This window comes from Amyelois transitella, chromosome 11 (genome assembly GCF_032362555.1).
Source record: "Amyelois transitella isolate CPQ chromosome 11, ilAmyTran1.1, whole genome shotgun sequence".
Lineage (NCBI taxonomy): Eukaryota > Metazoa > Arthropoda > Insecta > Lepidoptera > Pyralidae > Amyelois > Amyelois transitella.
In genome coordinates, this window is record NC_083514.1 from 3,232,473 (window position 1) to 3,248,778 (window position 16,306).

Below are 16,306 nucleotides of genomic sequence, written 5' to 3' on the forward strand. Positions count from 1 at the left end.
TGTAGTAACTTTTAAAATAAGCCGCATGTAGCAGACCAGCCCAAAAAATATGAGATCACAGTTTATTTTTGCGTTTCTCTGGCGCAAGGTTCGTTATAAGTACTACTGCTGAATCATAATATCTGGTTCGATCCTTGGTCAGGTCAAGAACGAGATGATGTTATTCATTATTTTTTTAATTTAAATGAATTACTTTGCATCGTATATAAGTAATGGCCATTGGAATGAATGGATAGGGATATGAGCAACAGCTAAGGCGTGTTTTCTACATAAATAAATTCAGAGGTTCTAAACGGTTCAGTTACTTATATTGACTATTTAAATAGCATTTCTTAAATCCTTTACACTGGCCTGCTATGTCATTCTAAGGGAATACTTCTTAAAAAAAGATATTTTGTTTATCCTATCCATGAAAGAAGACCTTGGAGAAAGTTTGTTTTTAATATATTTTATTTTAAACTAATTCTCCTACTTAACATTTTTCAAAACGAAACTTCGGAATTCTAAACCTTAACTTTTAAATTTCAGGTACACCAAAACCGCTGCTTCGCCACAGTCGCTCCAAAAACAAGGACAGTTCGAATGTAACCGATCGCTTCAAGACACAACCCATCTCATTTCCTCTCGAAACCGCCACCAGCGAACCCACCAATGAAGGATACGCTCTCACTCCCTCCAAGAGCATCGGAAATGTGCTAGACAGAGACGAAGATGGTAAGAACATACATTTGAAACGTTTTTGAATTAAGAATTTATTTTGCGCTGATAAACTTTCAAAAGAAAATGATATGTCATATTTACTTGATACTCTGATTTTTTTACAGTACAATTTGTAACTAGAAGCATGTACATTTGTATTATCGAAACCGAAGTAAGCTTCCTGTCTTTGATTGTCGGCTTTGTTTCTTTTTTGCATGTCCTCGACTTGTGTATGTTCGGGTCTTAAACACACGCACAATATTATGTAAATACGCACACACTCACTGGTGGCAGCTAAGTTAGACGAAGACGATCCGGCGAAGCTGTCTTTGATGGAGAAAATGAAGATGTTCAACTCGAAGTTGACGCACAAACCTCCCATGGCCGGGTTACCTCGACCCAAAGAAGAAAGAGTGCCGAGAACGTCACGGCTCCGTACTATGCCCGTATTGGCCAGCCAAGTTCAGGAGGCCATGGAACAGAACGAAAGGTTGACGAAATCATTGACCCACGAAGAAGTGCCTCGTAACCCAGATTTCCAACTGAAAATGGAATTGTTTCGTTCGGCGAGCGCAAAGAATACGTCCCTAGAGTATCTCATGAGGCAGAATGCAAAGTTTAGGAGCTTAGGTCTGATTTTGTTATTTTTTTAAGTTTTTTTTTGTCGTTTTGCTTGAGTTGTCGCTTCGGGTTCAGCACTAATATTGTAGGTTTGCAGGTAAGCTGTTTTCCTCTGCATGAGTTACCTGCACGAAGTTTTAAGAACACTTAACATGGATTACACTATTTGCATGCTTGTATTTTCCACCTGAAATCACATAGGTGACCTATTTTTATTTTTATTTTTAGTATACACGAGTAGCGTACATACCTTTTGCCTTTTTATGACTTCGTTGTTTTTCATTAACTTTGATGGATTTTGCCGCCGGAACTGACATTTTGGAATAACCTTTTATTATAACCTATAATAATTTTAAATATGTTTGGTACTAATTAAAATTTTGTTTTCAGGTTTATAGTGTATTTTGACATAATTAACACGTATGTTCCTCTTACAGTGGTTTTGTTAGACAATTACAAATGTAAAAAGCTTGGGTAATTATAATGCATGCACTGAATTAAAATACCATCGAACACAATAAATCACTCTCATATGCCAATTTGCGTTATGTAATATTTATTTTGGTCTCGATATTTAGTCATAAGATCGTCGTGAGCGTCTCGATCGATCGTCTTGAGATCGTATGTCATGTATATTTTGGGATTAGTACCTAAACTTTTAGGCGGAACATTTCTTACCGTTTTTAAACTACAGAACAAGACTAAATTAAATGAAAAATCTTTTGTTACGATCATTGGTATGTTTTATACGGGGACAGTATTTTTATTTATATTAGCAAAAATTAAAGGTAGACTTTGGGTAGGTATTTGACATCTGAACCTTGTATCAATTTTTTTTTAATAAATAAATTCAATTCATTGATAAGTTGAATAAAGTATTAAAAACAAAATGTTATGCAATAGCGAGCTACACCTATCGCCGCATAACTTTAGATAATTTGGTAATGGCTGACCCAGGAACCGCCATACTTTTTCTCTGCGATAAACCCTAACTATAGAAATCGAAATAATGTAAGACTTTAGAAATGCCTTGAAAAGTATACGAATGAATCGTTTTCGCCTTTTACCATATGCAATTTTATGCGATGTCTTAAAGCTGATCTAAATAAATCGCGGCATTAAGATTCAGGATGAAACCAAAATTTTCTAAGATAATGTAACAGTTTTTTATTGCGATGTTACATTCACTTGTACTTAGTATTCCTATAGCCTTATATTATTCCCTATCTATTCTAACCACGCTTTCAATATGGGAGCTTAGCATGCAACATCCCCACTATTACACGAATTACATTGCAATCTCCATATTTCAGACCTGGACGATGATTCGCCAGCAGAACGCTCACAGAGGATGATCACGCCTGAAGTTAGGGGGATTCTGAAGTCAGGGTCCACTGTGGTGCCGCCTAAGCCTAAGATCTTGGCGAAGGGAGAGAGCTCAGAGGTAGGTTGAATGTTTTATGTTTTTTTTATATTTGCATTCTTATCTTTGAGATTGCGACATTAAGCAATGAGTTTTATCAGGCCTTTGCATCGCATACACTTTTTGTAAGGAATGATAATCATCCCGGCGTTTTTTAGGTTCCCCTGAGTAGGAGCCCTGATTATTGGTCGCTCTTACATACACGCAATAATGAGAAAAAGACGTCACAAATAGGTTCAGCCTGCTAAAACACTTTAACTAAAAGTTAAAGGACATAATGTCATTGACATTATGTCCTTTAACTTTTGGTTAGCCAAATTATTTTTTGGTGCAAAGTTTAAACAAATAACAATTGTTTTTATTTCCAGGGTCTTAAAGACGAGGGTATCGACAGCTCGTCCGACGACGAATCCGCCTCCGCGTCCAGCGTTTCATCATCAGAGAAGAGCTGTTCCTCATCAGACAGCTCCGACGAGATTCCCGGACCCAAACCAAGGAGGTTCCAGCGCAAAAACAACAAACTCAAATCGTCAAGAACCGATTCTGACTTGACCCGACTACAAGATCAGTATCCTAGAAAGATTCCGCTACCAGGAGCGAATGAGTTGAAGGAGCGTTTGAATCAAGTGAAGAATCCAGAAATGAAGCCTTTATTGGGGAAATTGGGAAGGAAACCGACTGAGGAGAAAAAAGAAGATGATAGTACCCGATATAGGAGGTTTATAAAGAAGTTGGATGAGCCTATACAGTTGGGGAAGTTGAGGAGGCCGGCTGAGAAAGTTCAACAGGTTGAAGAGAAACCGCCTCAGGTTTTGAATATATCTGCTTTGAATCAGGCGGCGAAGGAGAAGTTCTTCGGTGTGGAGCCTAAGAAGGAGAAGAGTATTGATGAGTTGGCGGCGGCTGTGAGGAGATACATTCCACCCGTGAGTATGGACGTGTATTTAAATGACGAGAAAAGAATTGTAAACTAAACAAAAAAATTTAATATAGGCAGAAGAAATATTGATATATTAGAACAGTGTTAATGGGATTCAATTCATTATTTGTCGAGTGATTCACCACTATAAGAAGTGCTTACTAATAGGGTAAAACCGCCTGTGTAAAATTATATTCATCGATAGTCGAATATGGCTTAACAGCCAAGATCATGGTACCGTCTGATTCCGAAAATAATCGGAATCTTTTACCGTCTATTCTTATAATCGAATAGAATGATTGAGCAATATGTATAGTTTTTATTATAGTTAATGTGTTTATTTCTCGCAGATGAAAAGAGACGGTTAATGCAAATAATAAAATGAAACAAAATGATAAAATATAGAGTCACAAATAACTCGAGAGAACATTTCAGGTGAGCAAGTCAATGTCTATACACACGATGGAAGTACCCGGCTCCGGTAGCGACGGGGAGAGCTCCGGCGGGCGAGAGGTGCGACACATCAACACTAGAGGGCGACACAGGTCAGTTTTATTTTTTAAATTAATTTATTTGACACACCAACAGTACCTATACACATTTTATGAATGTCGTAAAAGGCCAAGGTACATTTGTCTACTTCAAAAGTTTCAAAAAGAATAAAAAAAAAAATACTATTCGCGTGTCGAAAAGCGGACTCCTGTTCCTAAACCTGTGCGGCGGAGGATGCTTCTTAGTGACATACCGAAATTGAGAGAAAATATTGTGATAAAAGCCATAACACTTTTTCATAAAAAAAATAATTAAAAATAATGATATCAATCTTCGTCGCCCTTACTTAAAGACAAAGACAGACTACAGAGAGGGTAATCAGTTGTTAGCGAGGCTTACACTCATTTCAGCGCAGTTGGGCAATAAAAGAAAGGATTGTTCCGCTATAGATAGGTTTAGCTCCAGGGTCGCAATAGCATACTTCAACTTGATTTTCATCATTACTTTAATGAGATTAAGAAATTCTACATACACTAACTGGTTTTATTTCAATCCTTATATTTTTTATCGGTTGGAATTGAGGAGACTTTCCGAAAAAAAAAATGTTTCTTAAGATAAAAAGAAGATTACAATATCAACTTTTCGAATTTCATTACGATTGTCTCTACAAATGCACCTACAGCTAATTTAATTTCTCCCGCAAACCGCACCGAGGGGCGCTATCTCCGACATAATCGAGATTGCGCTTCGGTGAATATCAAATCAATCCACTAACCAATACAGTTTCTAAACCGTTCACGGGTTAAAGAAAGTTGTCAATTACTCGGGAGAACTTAGCTACCGGTGCGTTAAATGTGACACGCAGATTTTTCGTTGCGAAACTCATTTCACTTTTATTAGTCGGTTGGTAGGCCTCTCCGTAAAATCAATTTTGACCACGTCTTTGTATTGGGCCCGTTGCCGTAACTGAAGAATAGATACTATGTTCTTGTAATGATCATAGTCATTTCCGTGAAATTTTTCGCGCTGACTTAAGGCATTGTACGTAGCCGGGAAATGTAACATTAACGTAACGTTACACAAAAATTTAGTAATGGAAGATTCGGACAATATAAGTTATTTTCTATTTACCTTAAGTAAAATAAAATGAATGTACCCGAAACCGCCGAGCTTGCATGAAGAGAGTTATGAATGTGGATGAAGCGAAGGAAGTATGCAGAGATCGTGGCAAGTGGAAAAATGTAGTCTCTGCCTACCCCTCCGGGAAAGAGGCGTGATTTTATGTATGTATGTATGTAAAATAAAATTATTAGACAAAATTAGAAACAAGAGGTTTAACCGTAATTTTTTATCTTTTATTTATAAACTGTACGTCATTTTATTAATACTCTACTGTTCTGTTTATTATGAAGAAAATATAATCTGGATCGTGCGAACATCGCCTTAACAACCGTTATATCTCGGCCACATGTGAGGAATTACACAATGGCCAGTCTTTAATGGCGTTCTGCTAATGACTTCCCGTAAAACTAAACCGACCATAGCAACTACCAGTGCTAAGTAATACCATCATTTACGGTTCACTATGTCATGCGTGGTGGGGTGTATCGCATGAAATAAGCGAGTGTCAATATAAATCTTAATACAGATATTTTCTTTTGTATTCTGAGATGTTTTACTGGTTGGATAGAAAGGGAAACATCTACAATAGATTTAAAGGAAGGAAAACCTATTTAATATAAGCCCTATTTCGGCCTTCGATATACATAAAAGGCATGATGACAATTTTTTTTTGTTTTGGTGTTAATATGTATAGTTTCACAACAACTAAAAAAGTGGTCTGAGATATACGAAGTAACATAACACATTATTTGGACTCGTCCAAAACGCCTCTTACAAAACGCTACTCAAGTGTCACGTCACATCTGAGTATCTTGTTCGTGTCATGAACTTTATTTGTATGGCAGCTACCTTAATTATTGCGTCTATGGCTATGTTGTCTTAATAAAATTATTCCATATTTTTGTTTATTAACTCCTGACATAGTTATTTTTAATAATTTTAAATTTTTAAATGGACTTTCCCATCGTACTTTGAATGAATATAAAACATATAGGGCGTCGAAATTAAAACTAAAAATTCACTTAACGTATTTAATTACTTGTATTCTATCATGTTATTAACTAATTAATATTGTTTTAAGACCTTGTCATCATCCCTATTCTTCAATTTACCTGATTGTAACCAAGACAAGGTCTTAGGTTGTATACACAAGTACAAATAATGCCTATTAACACTTCACAGCGTGATGTAAACTACATTGATAAACGAGCGTTATAACCTTTTTTAGGTAGATAAATTATGAAATGAACGCACTATTGTTATCACGAAACAAAGCAAATAATCGCTTGAATGATAGCCCAAAATGGTGCTTAAATATATTCAGTTGAAAACATTACTGATTATAAATGAGATATTCTGTTTATTATGAAGAAAATATAATCTGGATCGTGCGAACATCGCCTTAACAACCGTTATATCTCGGCCATATGTGAGGAATTACACAATGGCCAGTCTTTAATGGCGTTCTGCTAATGACTTCCCGTAAAACTAAACCGACCATAGCAACTACCAGTGCTAAGTAATACCATCATTTACGGTTCACTATGTCATGCGTGGTGGGGTGTATCGCATCGAATATGCGAGTGTCAATATAAATCTTAATACAGATATTTTCTTTTGTATTCTGAGATGTTTTACTGGTTGGATAGAAAGGGCAAAGATCTGCAATAGAGTTAAAGGAAGGAAAAGCTATTTAATATGAGCCGTATTCCGGCCTTCGATATACATAAAAGGCATGATGACAATTTTTTTTTTGTTTTTGTTTTAATATAGTTTCACAACACCTAAAAAATTGGTCAAATAATGGCACCAATAAACAATAATCTACCTGAGATATACGAAGTAACATAACACATAATTTGGACTCGTCCAAAACGCCTCTTACAAAACGCTACTCAAGTGTGACGTCACATCTGAGTATCTTGTTCGTGTCATTAACTTTATTTGTATGGCAGCTACCTTATTTGTTGCGTCTATGGCTATGTTGTATTAATAAAAGTTATTCCATATTTTTGTTTATTCACTCCTGGCATAGTTGTTATTAATAATTTTAAATTTTTTAAATGGACTTTCCCATCGTACTTTGAAAGAATATAAAACATATAGGGCGTCGAAAATAAAACTAAAAATTCACTTAACGTATTTAATTACTTGTATTCTATCATGTTATTAACTAATTAATATTGTTTTAAGACCTTGTCATCATCCCTATTCATCAATTTACCTGACTTTAAGCAAGACGAGGTCTAAGGTGGTATACACAAGTACAAATAATGCCTATTAACTCTTCACAGTGTGATGTAAACTACATTGATAAACGAGCGTTATAACCTTTTTTAGATAAATTACGAAATAAACGCACTATTGTTATCACGAAACAAAGCAAAGAATCGCTTGAATGATAGTCCAAAATGGTGATTAAATATATTCAGTTGAAAACATTACTTATTATAAATGAGATAAGGTTTAAAGTTAGCGTTAGCTATATCTTTTTTTTCCTTGCAAAATGACTAGGAAGCAAAGATTCCGCCATGTATGGTGAAACAGACTGCGGGTCAAGTACACAAAGAATTAAATATAAATTACTGAAGTTAAAAATAAATGTAGTTAAGGTTAAAAAAAATAATGATGGCCTTAATAAGAAGCCAAGTGAAGTTTAGTGTGCCAACAGCTTCTGCTCACACCCAGATTGTAAAACTCAATCGATGAAATGGCGAAATCGAGATTTTCTTTTAAGAAGATCGGTTTGCATCTGGTATCTCTGATTCTCAATTCTATCGGTTATCTAATCATCAGTCCATCATGCCTTGACTAAAAATTGGACTCAAACCCAGGACATTGTTACTTCACCAACGGGGCCGTGAAAATTTGTTGATTTAACCACACATAATTCCAAATAAGTCTGGTTTATATTTTGCATGCAACGCTAACGTTTTTTGTTTCGAATTTAATTAGTTTCTTATTATAGAATCTAATCCTAATGGTTTTAAAAAATCAAACTAAATTTAAATCAGTATATATTTGGTGCCTCGTTTATTATCTCAATTCTATCATTATGCCAAACAGCTGAATGTGGCCTGTCAGTCTTTTCGAGACTGTTGGCTCTGTCTACCCCGCAAAGGATATAGGCGTGACTTTGTGTGTATGTTTTTTATTCTTATTTTTGTTCTTCTTACTCATCAGGAAATTTCATGCCCTACTGAGATATAGGATATGCAAAATGGCAAGATGTATGCAAATAGATATTATCTAACCCACTCTCACGATGTCTTTATAAATGTTAAGTCGTTAAGCCAAATCTGGTCCATGACTCATCCACAAACAAACTGAAACCAGTCTTCGTTTGGATAGAAACGAGTTGTTAAAAGTACGTCACCTACTATGCATAATATTGGTTAGATCTTATCGTCCACTAGTTTTTCGCATCCGTGATTATTTTCAGAAATAAAAATCTAAATAAATACATCCAGCCGTGACTTTGGCATTTATAATATGAAACTCAATCAAAATATGATAGTCTTCTCTATTTTTTGCTAAGCTATAATTAATTTATCGACATCGGGTTCGAATCCCGAGGCTAACTTAATCTGTGTTATTTGTCCGGTATGAAAAAAAAAGAAAATAAAAAAAAACAAATTGTATGAAACTGGACCAAGTGCAATAAAATCACACTCAAACATAACGTTGACTATTCTGTAATATACTTCTATGTTTCTTAATCATTCCAAGTCTTTTACTCATTACAATCAATTAGCAACATGCTTTAACTATCCTTTTTTGACTTGGTTAAAGTATATTGTATCTTTACATGAATTAAGTATGTTGTAACAATTGTCTGCACTTATCTTTGTAATGTTTCATGGTTGTGAGGCGCGACTGTATTGCCTTCGGGTCCAGTTTTTAAGAATATACAAAAAATGCACTAAAAAGTCTCTTTTGTGTTCCTGGTAGTAATGTATTGAGCAATTTAGAATGAGCTTATATTATTATCTCGAGGTCTAAGTTTTTATTTTATTTTATTGTATATCATGACCTCCAAAACTAACTCACATAGAAAAATCTTAACATCACGACTTCAGTCATTTTAAAGAAATATTCAATTCATAGTATTTATTCTTGATTTTTTTTTGTATATTTCGTGAATATAATTATTCTGTAATATTTTTCAATAAGAGAAAAATAAAAACATCGGTAACATTTACTATATATGAAACATATTAACGCAGAGCCAAATAGCTCAATTTAGAAATTTTAATTTTTCCCTCCTGTTTTTATAAGTCGTTTCATTAGAAATTTGAAGGGTAATGCAAAGGAAATTGCATATACATACAATACATGTAGATCCGATTATGTTCTTGTTCAATATCATATGAACTCGAAATTTTTGCGTAATAGGTATTACAAGTATCTATGAAGTTCCCCATACTTAGTTCTGAAAGTCAAGCGCGGACGCAATCTATCAAACCATAGATGCCATAATCGATTAGACGCGGAATTTCTAATGACGTGTAGGATAAATTAAAAAGCCTCATTACTTCCATATTGTACGAGTATGCATTGACACTAATGGACAAGCTTTCACTTGTATGACATGTCTCATCAATAACATGACTGTGGAAATAGGTCGATATGTATGTATGTTTGTTTGTTTACTTTTCTGCGTTGTAATGACCTACATCAGTGAGTTTGTCGATTGTCTGGCGGAATCTTTTGTTAGAATTCAGAAGAAATAAACGTTTTTGAAACGGACTATAGAATAAAATACCCTTACCCTTAAAAAAATATGACAAAACATAAAATTGTGCATAGCTACTTAACCGATTTTGTTGCCCCGCGAACGTCAATAATCAAATCAAAAGGCTTAACTAATATGTATAATATGATCATAACATTAAGTTTATTTAAAAAAGATGTTAAATCATTGCAATTCAGTTTTTAAGAACTTTGAATTGCCTACCGGATATCCTACCAATATAATTTTCATAGCGCACATATAAATTGTATATCAATAACAAAGTAGGTTTTGTCTTCGTTTTCCGGTTTTTGATACACTTTCCGGCATGTTTCCGAACTAGTTCAACGCTTTTCAACCATATATCATGTTATACCATTACGCAATACTAGTAATAGCTTACTGGCTTTCCGCGACTTAAAAATATTTAATGCGCGATTTGAGTATTATTAAATTGATTGAATTAACACCTTGTCTATAATTTTATGCAGTTGTCATCATGTTGAATTGAGTGTGTCTGTAGAAAAGAATTGTGTCATATCAATGGTTAGAAACATTCTTTAATTTATAAGCGTCTGCGTTTTAAGAGCTTGCGTATTTTAAAGCTCTTTTCTCTCATACTTGATTCTTCATTGAAAGACCGTTCAAAACATCAGCATGGCTTCCTTTTGATTTTTTTTATATATAATTTAAAATAAACCATACATACGTATATACGGATAAGACAGAGCCAATAGTTTCACAACGACTGAACGGTCACCGTCAGTACTTTGGCTTCATGATGAAATTGAAATTCAAATAGTGACAGGATAATAGCCCATCGCCTAATAGGAATCCTAAGTTCATAACCCTTAGTAGCCTTTAACGACATCCATGGGATATAATTTTTTTTTAAATTTTTCCCTTATATTCTTATTATAAATATGATATTTTTTCTTTGATATCATTTAAAAATATTTATTTTACAAGGACACCAAGTTTTTGTTCAGTTCAGCTGGAATAGCTAACGTTCTCGTACTTACACCATAGAATATATAACAGTACTAAACGTACCTACACTCAAACTCAATTAATGGTTACACAATAGTGCAAGCCACTACAATAGGCGCCGCCGGCGCCGATATGCGCACGAGTGCCCCACAAACCGACGCGTTCTCGTTTACTAATATAAATAAATTGTTACCTACCAAACATTTGTTTTGTACTAGTTTTGTTTGATAATTTCCGTTAAAGATATTGAAGATGTATTTGTGAATTCTAAAGGTTCAAATCCTACGTCGGCCATGTTACCAATTGGAAGTTATGTATGTAATGTACATTAGTTTGAATAGTAAACTATTCTCTTACGTTGAGGGACAACTGGATATGTAACCGTGATCGATCCAATACGGGTTAGGTTCCCCAACAAAGGAAGGTCCATCTGACCTTCCTTTGCTGTGGATTGGAGTCGCTTCGTGTTGAAACCTGACTCACCCAAACCAGGATCCATGGTCAAGGCGTAACCCGAGGCTCCCCACGGAAGTGGTGTGGATGCAACTGGGGCCAAGGCCAGGAAGAAGAGTTATGTATAAATGGACACGTCAAAGTAAAGACGTTTGCAACGATATTGGATATAGCAACTATCAATTATTCCAATGCCATTCTAAAGTTTCTAAATGTTTAAATATCAAATCTGATACATCATGTATAATTTAATATTATTGTTATTGGATAGTTCCCAGTTAGTAGGTATACCGCAAATACAAGGGACAAGAAAGTATATTTTCAAAATGCATGAAATTGCTCAAAGCAATCATGTCGTTAAACTCGTCGGAAGTTCTAGTTAGTGAGGCGAGAGCTTTGTTCAGAGGTTACTGCCATTGCCATTACTTCAGCTGTATACAAACAAATAAAATTACGTCTATATCAAGACTATTGGCTCTATCTACCCCGCAAGGGAAAGACTGAAAGGCCGCGTTCAGCTATATAGCTTAGTGACGGAATTTAGATTCGAATAGAAACAGGTTGTTAGCCCATCGCCTACAGCAAAATCGCAAATTTATTCGCTAGTAGGTACTACAGATACTTTTAAAAAAATTAGTGCATCCTTCTTATATTTTAATTCTTGAATTAGAAAGTAAACAGTTTTGTAAGGATGTGAGGATGTGTTTTTGTTACTCTTTCACGCCAAATCTAGTGGACAGATTTTGATGAAATTTATTACACGGGTAGAATACAGCTTGGAATAAAGTACCTATTCTTAATATTTTCTAGCTACCAGAACACATAAAATTGTTATTATTACTAGCTTAGCTTACCACTTTAAGCAGTACTGAGAAAGACATATTTTTCATCACACAGAAAACTTATTGTACCGTTGAGATTTATGATAAAATACTTCTATAATATGTCTGTACAAAATTGCGGTCATTAGCTGGTTATTTCTATAAATAAACTTAGTATGTATCTACCTCATAAAAGGTTACCGCATTAGTCTTAACTACGTCTTCCGATATGACCATAATCAATTGTAGAAAAGGGCCATATAAATAATCCTAAGCCATTAAGTATAAGTAATTTTTCTCGTGTGCTTATGGTATTTGTTTCGTATTTCAATATCGTTAAATTGATATAACAAAATATTTTTTTCATAGTATATGAAATTGTAAAAATAAACCTTAAAAAGTTGTTAAGAATCTTATTTAGAAACAACTAAAACAAAACTAATTTGTAATACTTTTTAAAACACTAAAAGTTTGCAACGCTAAATCGATTGACCAGTTGGTCTTAAGCTAGAATCGTCTAGACTTGGTCTAGACTGGTTTCATTATCATAGAACAAAAAGGACAATTTCCAGATCACGTTCTTGATATACGTATATGTAAAAGTATACGTAGCCCAAACCCTTGTCTAGACACACTCATTATTCACGTTTAACTCCCATACATTTAAATGTAGTAGTATTTCCTCTAATCTCAAATGTAATTGAAGCATGCAAATACAACGTTTCGTTGACAATAACGTCCAATTTATCGCAATTTCACGACAATTTTCGCATCAGTTTTTACACCTTCGTCCAATGAAATCTCTTTGTCAAAGCGGCTTACAAGTAATCGTCCTGTCAACCGTTGATTTCCACTATTACATCAACGCGCCTAAAAACGAGGCATTTATGTTCTGCGGCCGTAAGTGCTATTAAATACATCGGATTTACGACTTTCGGTTTCATCAGAATGTACGTATTAATGCGAACTCACGGTGCACTGATTTCGCTGAGAACTCTAACGCAATGAGTTACGATTCGGATGTAGGTTAATGTTTCTCGGATATTATCCGTGGCCGATGGAACCATTTCTACAACCGAAATGTACTGATTCTTATTTAAAACTTTATCGCCGTAACATGTGCTGTGTATTGAATTACGTAATTCTTTTTGTTCCAGGTATGTTACGCTCGATGCTGTTTTTATGTAAGTTTAAATGATCGTAAAATATTGTCTCAAAGGGAAAAAAGCGACACCACATTAGTTCCAACTTCCCGGGCATTATCCACGTTTTTTTTATCTTAAGTGAAAAAAAGGGTATGGGAATGGATGTGCGCATGTTATCCCTATTAAGGATTCCAGATTTACCGAACGTCAATAAAAAGTCGATCGTGTCGCTTCTCGCCGTACCCACGCATTTTCCCACGTTTCCTGAACCACGGTCACGACTCTTCTATTTTTTCTCTCTTTTTAATGCTCATTTACCAACACAATAGCTTCGAGTGCACTAAAATATTCCAGTTCATTATTGATCGGATCTTTGCCGGCCAATTATAGATGATTACCAAGATGAATAAATTTTACGGAGTGTCGATGGAAATGCCAACCTTTTGGTATTTAAAGGCTTCCTTTATATTGCAATCGCACGTGGCCAATAGAAACAGAACGCGATGTTCAAAGTTCAGTTAGTGAATAGAGCAAACGGCAGATGGATCCATTACACAATGTGTTCCTCCTGCTTGATGATAAATTTATATGTCCTAACCTACATTCACAAATGTTAAGACTAGTGCCTGTATATAATTCTTTATGTAATTCAATGTTGACTCAAATAATTCATCTCATCTATTCTCAAACTATCAGAATTTATTGTTCGTTAATTATAATTATTAATTAAACATTATTCAATTTATACTTGCCCATTGTGTATTGTTCTAGACAACTGGTCTTTAATGATAACCCTTTAAGAACATCTTCATTGTTTATTCATTGCTCATAATATTTAACAAGCCGTGTTTATCCAAGTTATTTTAGTATTACATTTACTTAAAGTTATGTGCGATATTACGAAATGTGCATACATGAATATTGTTTAATTGTGTAAAAATAATATTAAAAGACCAAAATCCTATTATAGGACGATTAGGCTCCTAATATTAGTCAGTACAGAAAAGGTATCTTGGTTTTTAGGGTTGTCACCAAAAACAACCTATATCATTGTTTTGTTTCTGTGTCATCCAAATACGTAGGTAAGTACTAATTTTTTTTCTGTTGCAATGTAAGTATCACAATAGTGTAGTGTCATAGAATGTGGCACAAAGTATTGCGACCGCTTTCGGAAGCCATGAGATTTGGGTATTGTTCGCCATTGTTCCTGGGCCGACCAGTTTTGTCATAATTTCTGTATTGTCCGTTATACGAATGCTCGACTTCCATTTCGACACCGTAGCCCTGCAGCTATGCAATACATTTTTTATGTAACTGGTCCGTCTTTAGCCCTGGGTTACACTCTGCTTCGAGTGAAGTTTCTAGCGATGAAGACAAAATTTTCTTAGGTATTCTTATTAAAAAAAAAAACATACCTTAAATTCTCTGAGACTGAGTGATGTCATAATGGTACTCATCAGTATATAAAAACTGTTTGTAAAGAAGTATGACTACTCGAGCGCGTTGTTTGTTTACATAGCTTCGTAGTAAGTCCATGTGTAGGTAACGGGCCGTTGAGACGCCGCGGGGAGATACGGCCGCAGGTCGGCCGAGCCAGTCGGTCGCGCGCGGTTCACCCGCACGCTCGTGTCATGCGCTTGGAGATACAAACAGCTGATCGTTGCCTTTCGTGCCACTAACAAAAACTCTTCACACAAAAAAAGTGACAAAAGAGATCCTAACAGATCTATGACAATTCACAGAAGTGGCAAGCGATGAGGCGGGAGGTTAAATAAGGACTGCACCGCGCGAAGACCCAGATCGATATCCCGAAAACGTCCCGCGACCTCCTATGATAGAGCTCGGCAAAATTACAGTGCAATAACTAATTGCAATATCTATTATAAGACTGATTTTGTTTAGTGATCTCAATGGTGCACTGTGGAAACCGCAAATAAGTTCACCTTACAAGTGCTGTGTGCAATGGATTTCCTTGTTTGACTATAGTATCAGGTGATTTTGCTGCATCTTCAACTGCATTGTTGTATTATAGTGAGTATTGTGTATCTTTGTTATTTACATTGTAGTTTCCGTTTTCCTCTTGTTTACATGCTTTATGCATTTTCACGTTGAACAGTTTAACAGTACGTTATATTAATAATTTTGAGTAATTTTGTTGACAAGAATGTGTATCAACAATTTTCTAAAAAAAAAATAAAAATACTGTGTTACTTAACAAAAAAATTTTCAATTACCTATCGCTTCTTTTTATAATATGTTATGTCAAATTTTACGTCTGTGCACAAATCAATTTTCAATTTGTCCCCAACATTTGCAGCTTTGTTGTTAGTATTATCTGTGCGCTCAAGCTTTGTACCCACCGTCTAGCCATCCCCGACTGTGAACTTGAGGGGTGCGTTACCCTCTCTCAATGGAGGCGAGGTCGTCAAACTCGATCGGTTTACTTTTAAGATTATGACACAATGTTTTATTGATAATAAGATTTCGCTCATGTAACAGTACAAGGACGTTTCGGACATCTTTTTCTATGAAGACGAGGTCATCAAACTTAGGTACTTCTTAGAATTCACAGCTCATAAAATTATAATCGGAAGATTAATGTTGTTTCAATTTAAATCAATATCATCATCTTCCCCACGTAGATGATATTTGTGGTCAATAATCTTACAAATGCTATGTGATTAGACGATTTGAATAAATTATCTAGTTGTTATTGCTACTTCGATCAATATTACTTGTAATTTATTATGATCACGTGTACGATTGTTATCAACCTATCAACCGTACGCATGACTGTTGCTTCATTATCGATTTGAGGTAAATTATGAACGTAAATAATATGACAAACAATTTTCTATTTATTATTATTATTTTTCTTTTTTTCACTCT

At 35.0% G+C, this 16,306-nt stretch overlaps 1 protein-coding gene across 3 annotated transcripts in view; it reads left to right on the plus strand.

The window, feature by feature from the left end:
- The window catches only part of LOC106134985 (supervillin), a 158,041-nt gene that overhangs the window by 76,210 nt on the left and 65,525 nt on the right, over positions 1-16,306 (plus strand). For 2 of the 3 annotated variants that reach the window (XM_013335139.2, XM_013335141.2), the window contains exons 8-12: positions 529-714; positions 994-1,329; positions 2,634-2,764; positions 3,112-3,669; positions 4,098-4,207. In XM_013335139.2, the coding sequence (XP_013190593.2) occupies positions 529-714; positions 994-1,329; positions 2,634-2,764; positions 3,112-3,669; positions 4,098-4,207 (1,321 nt within the window). The remainder of the gene's footprint in view (positions 1-528; positions 715-993; positions 1,330-2,633; positions 2,765-3,111; positions 3,670-4,097; positions 4,208-16,306) is intronic. The other variant, XM_013335142.2, reaches the window with a different exon arrangement.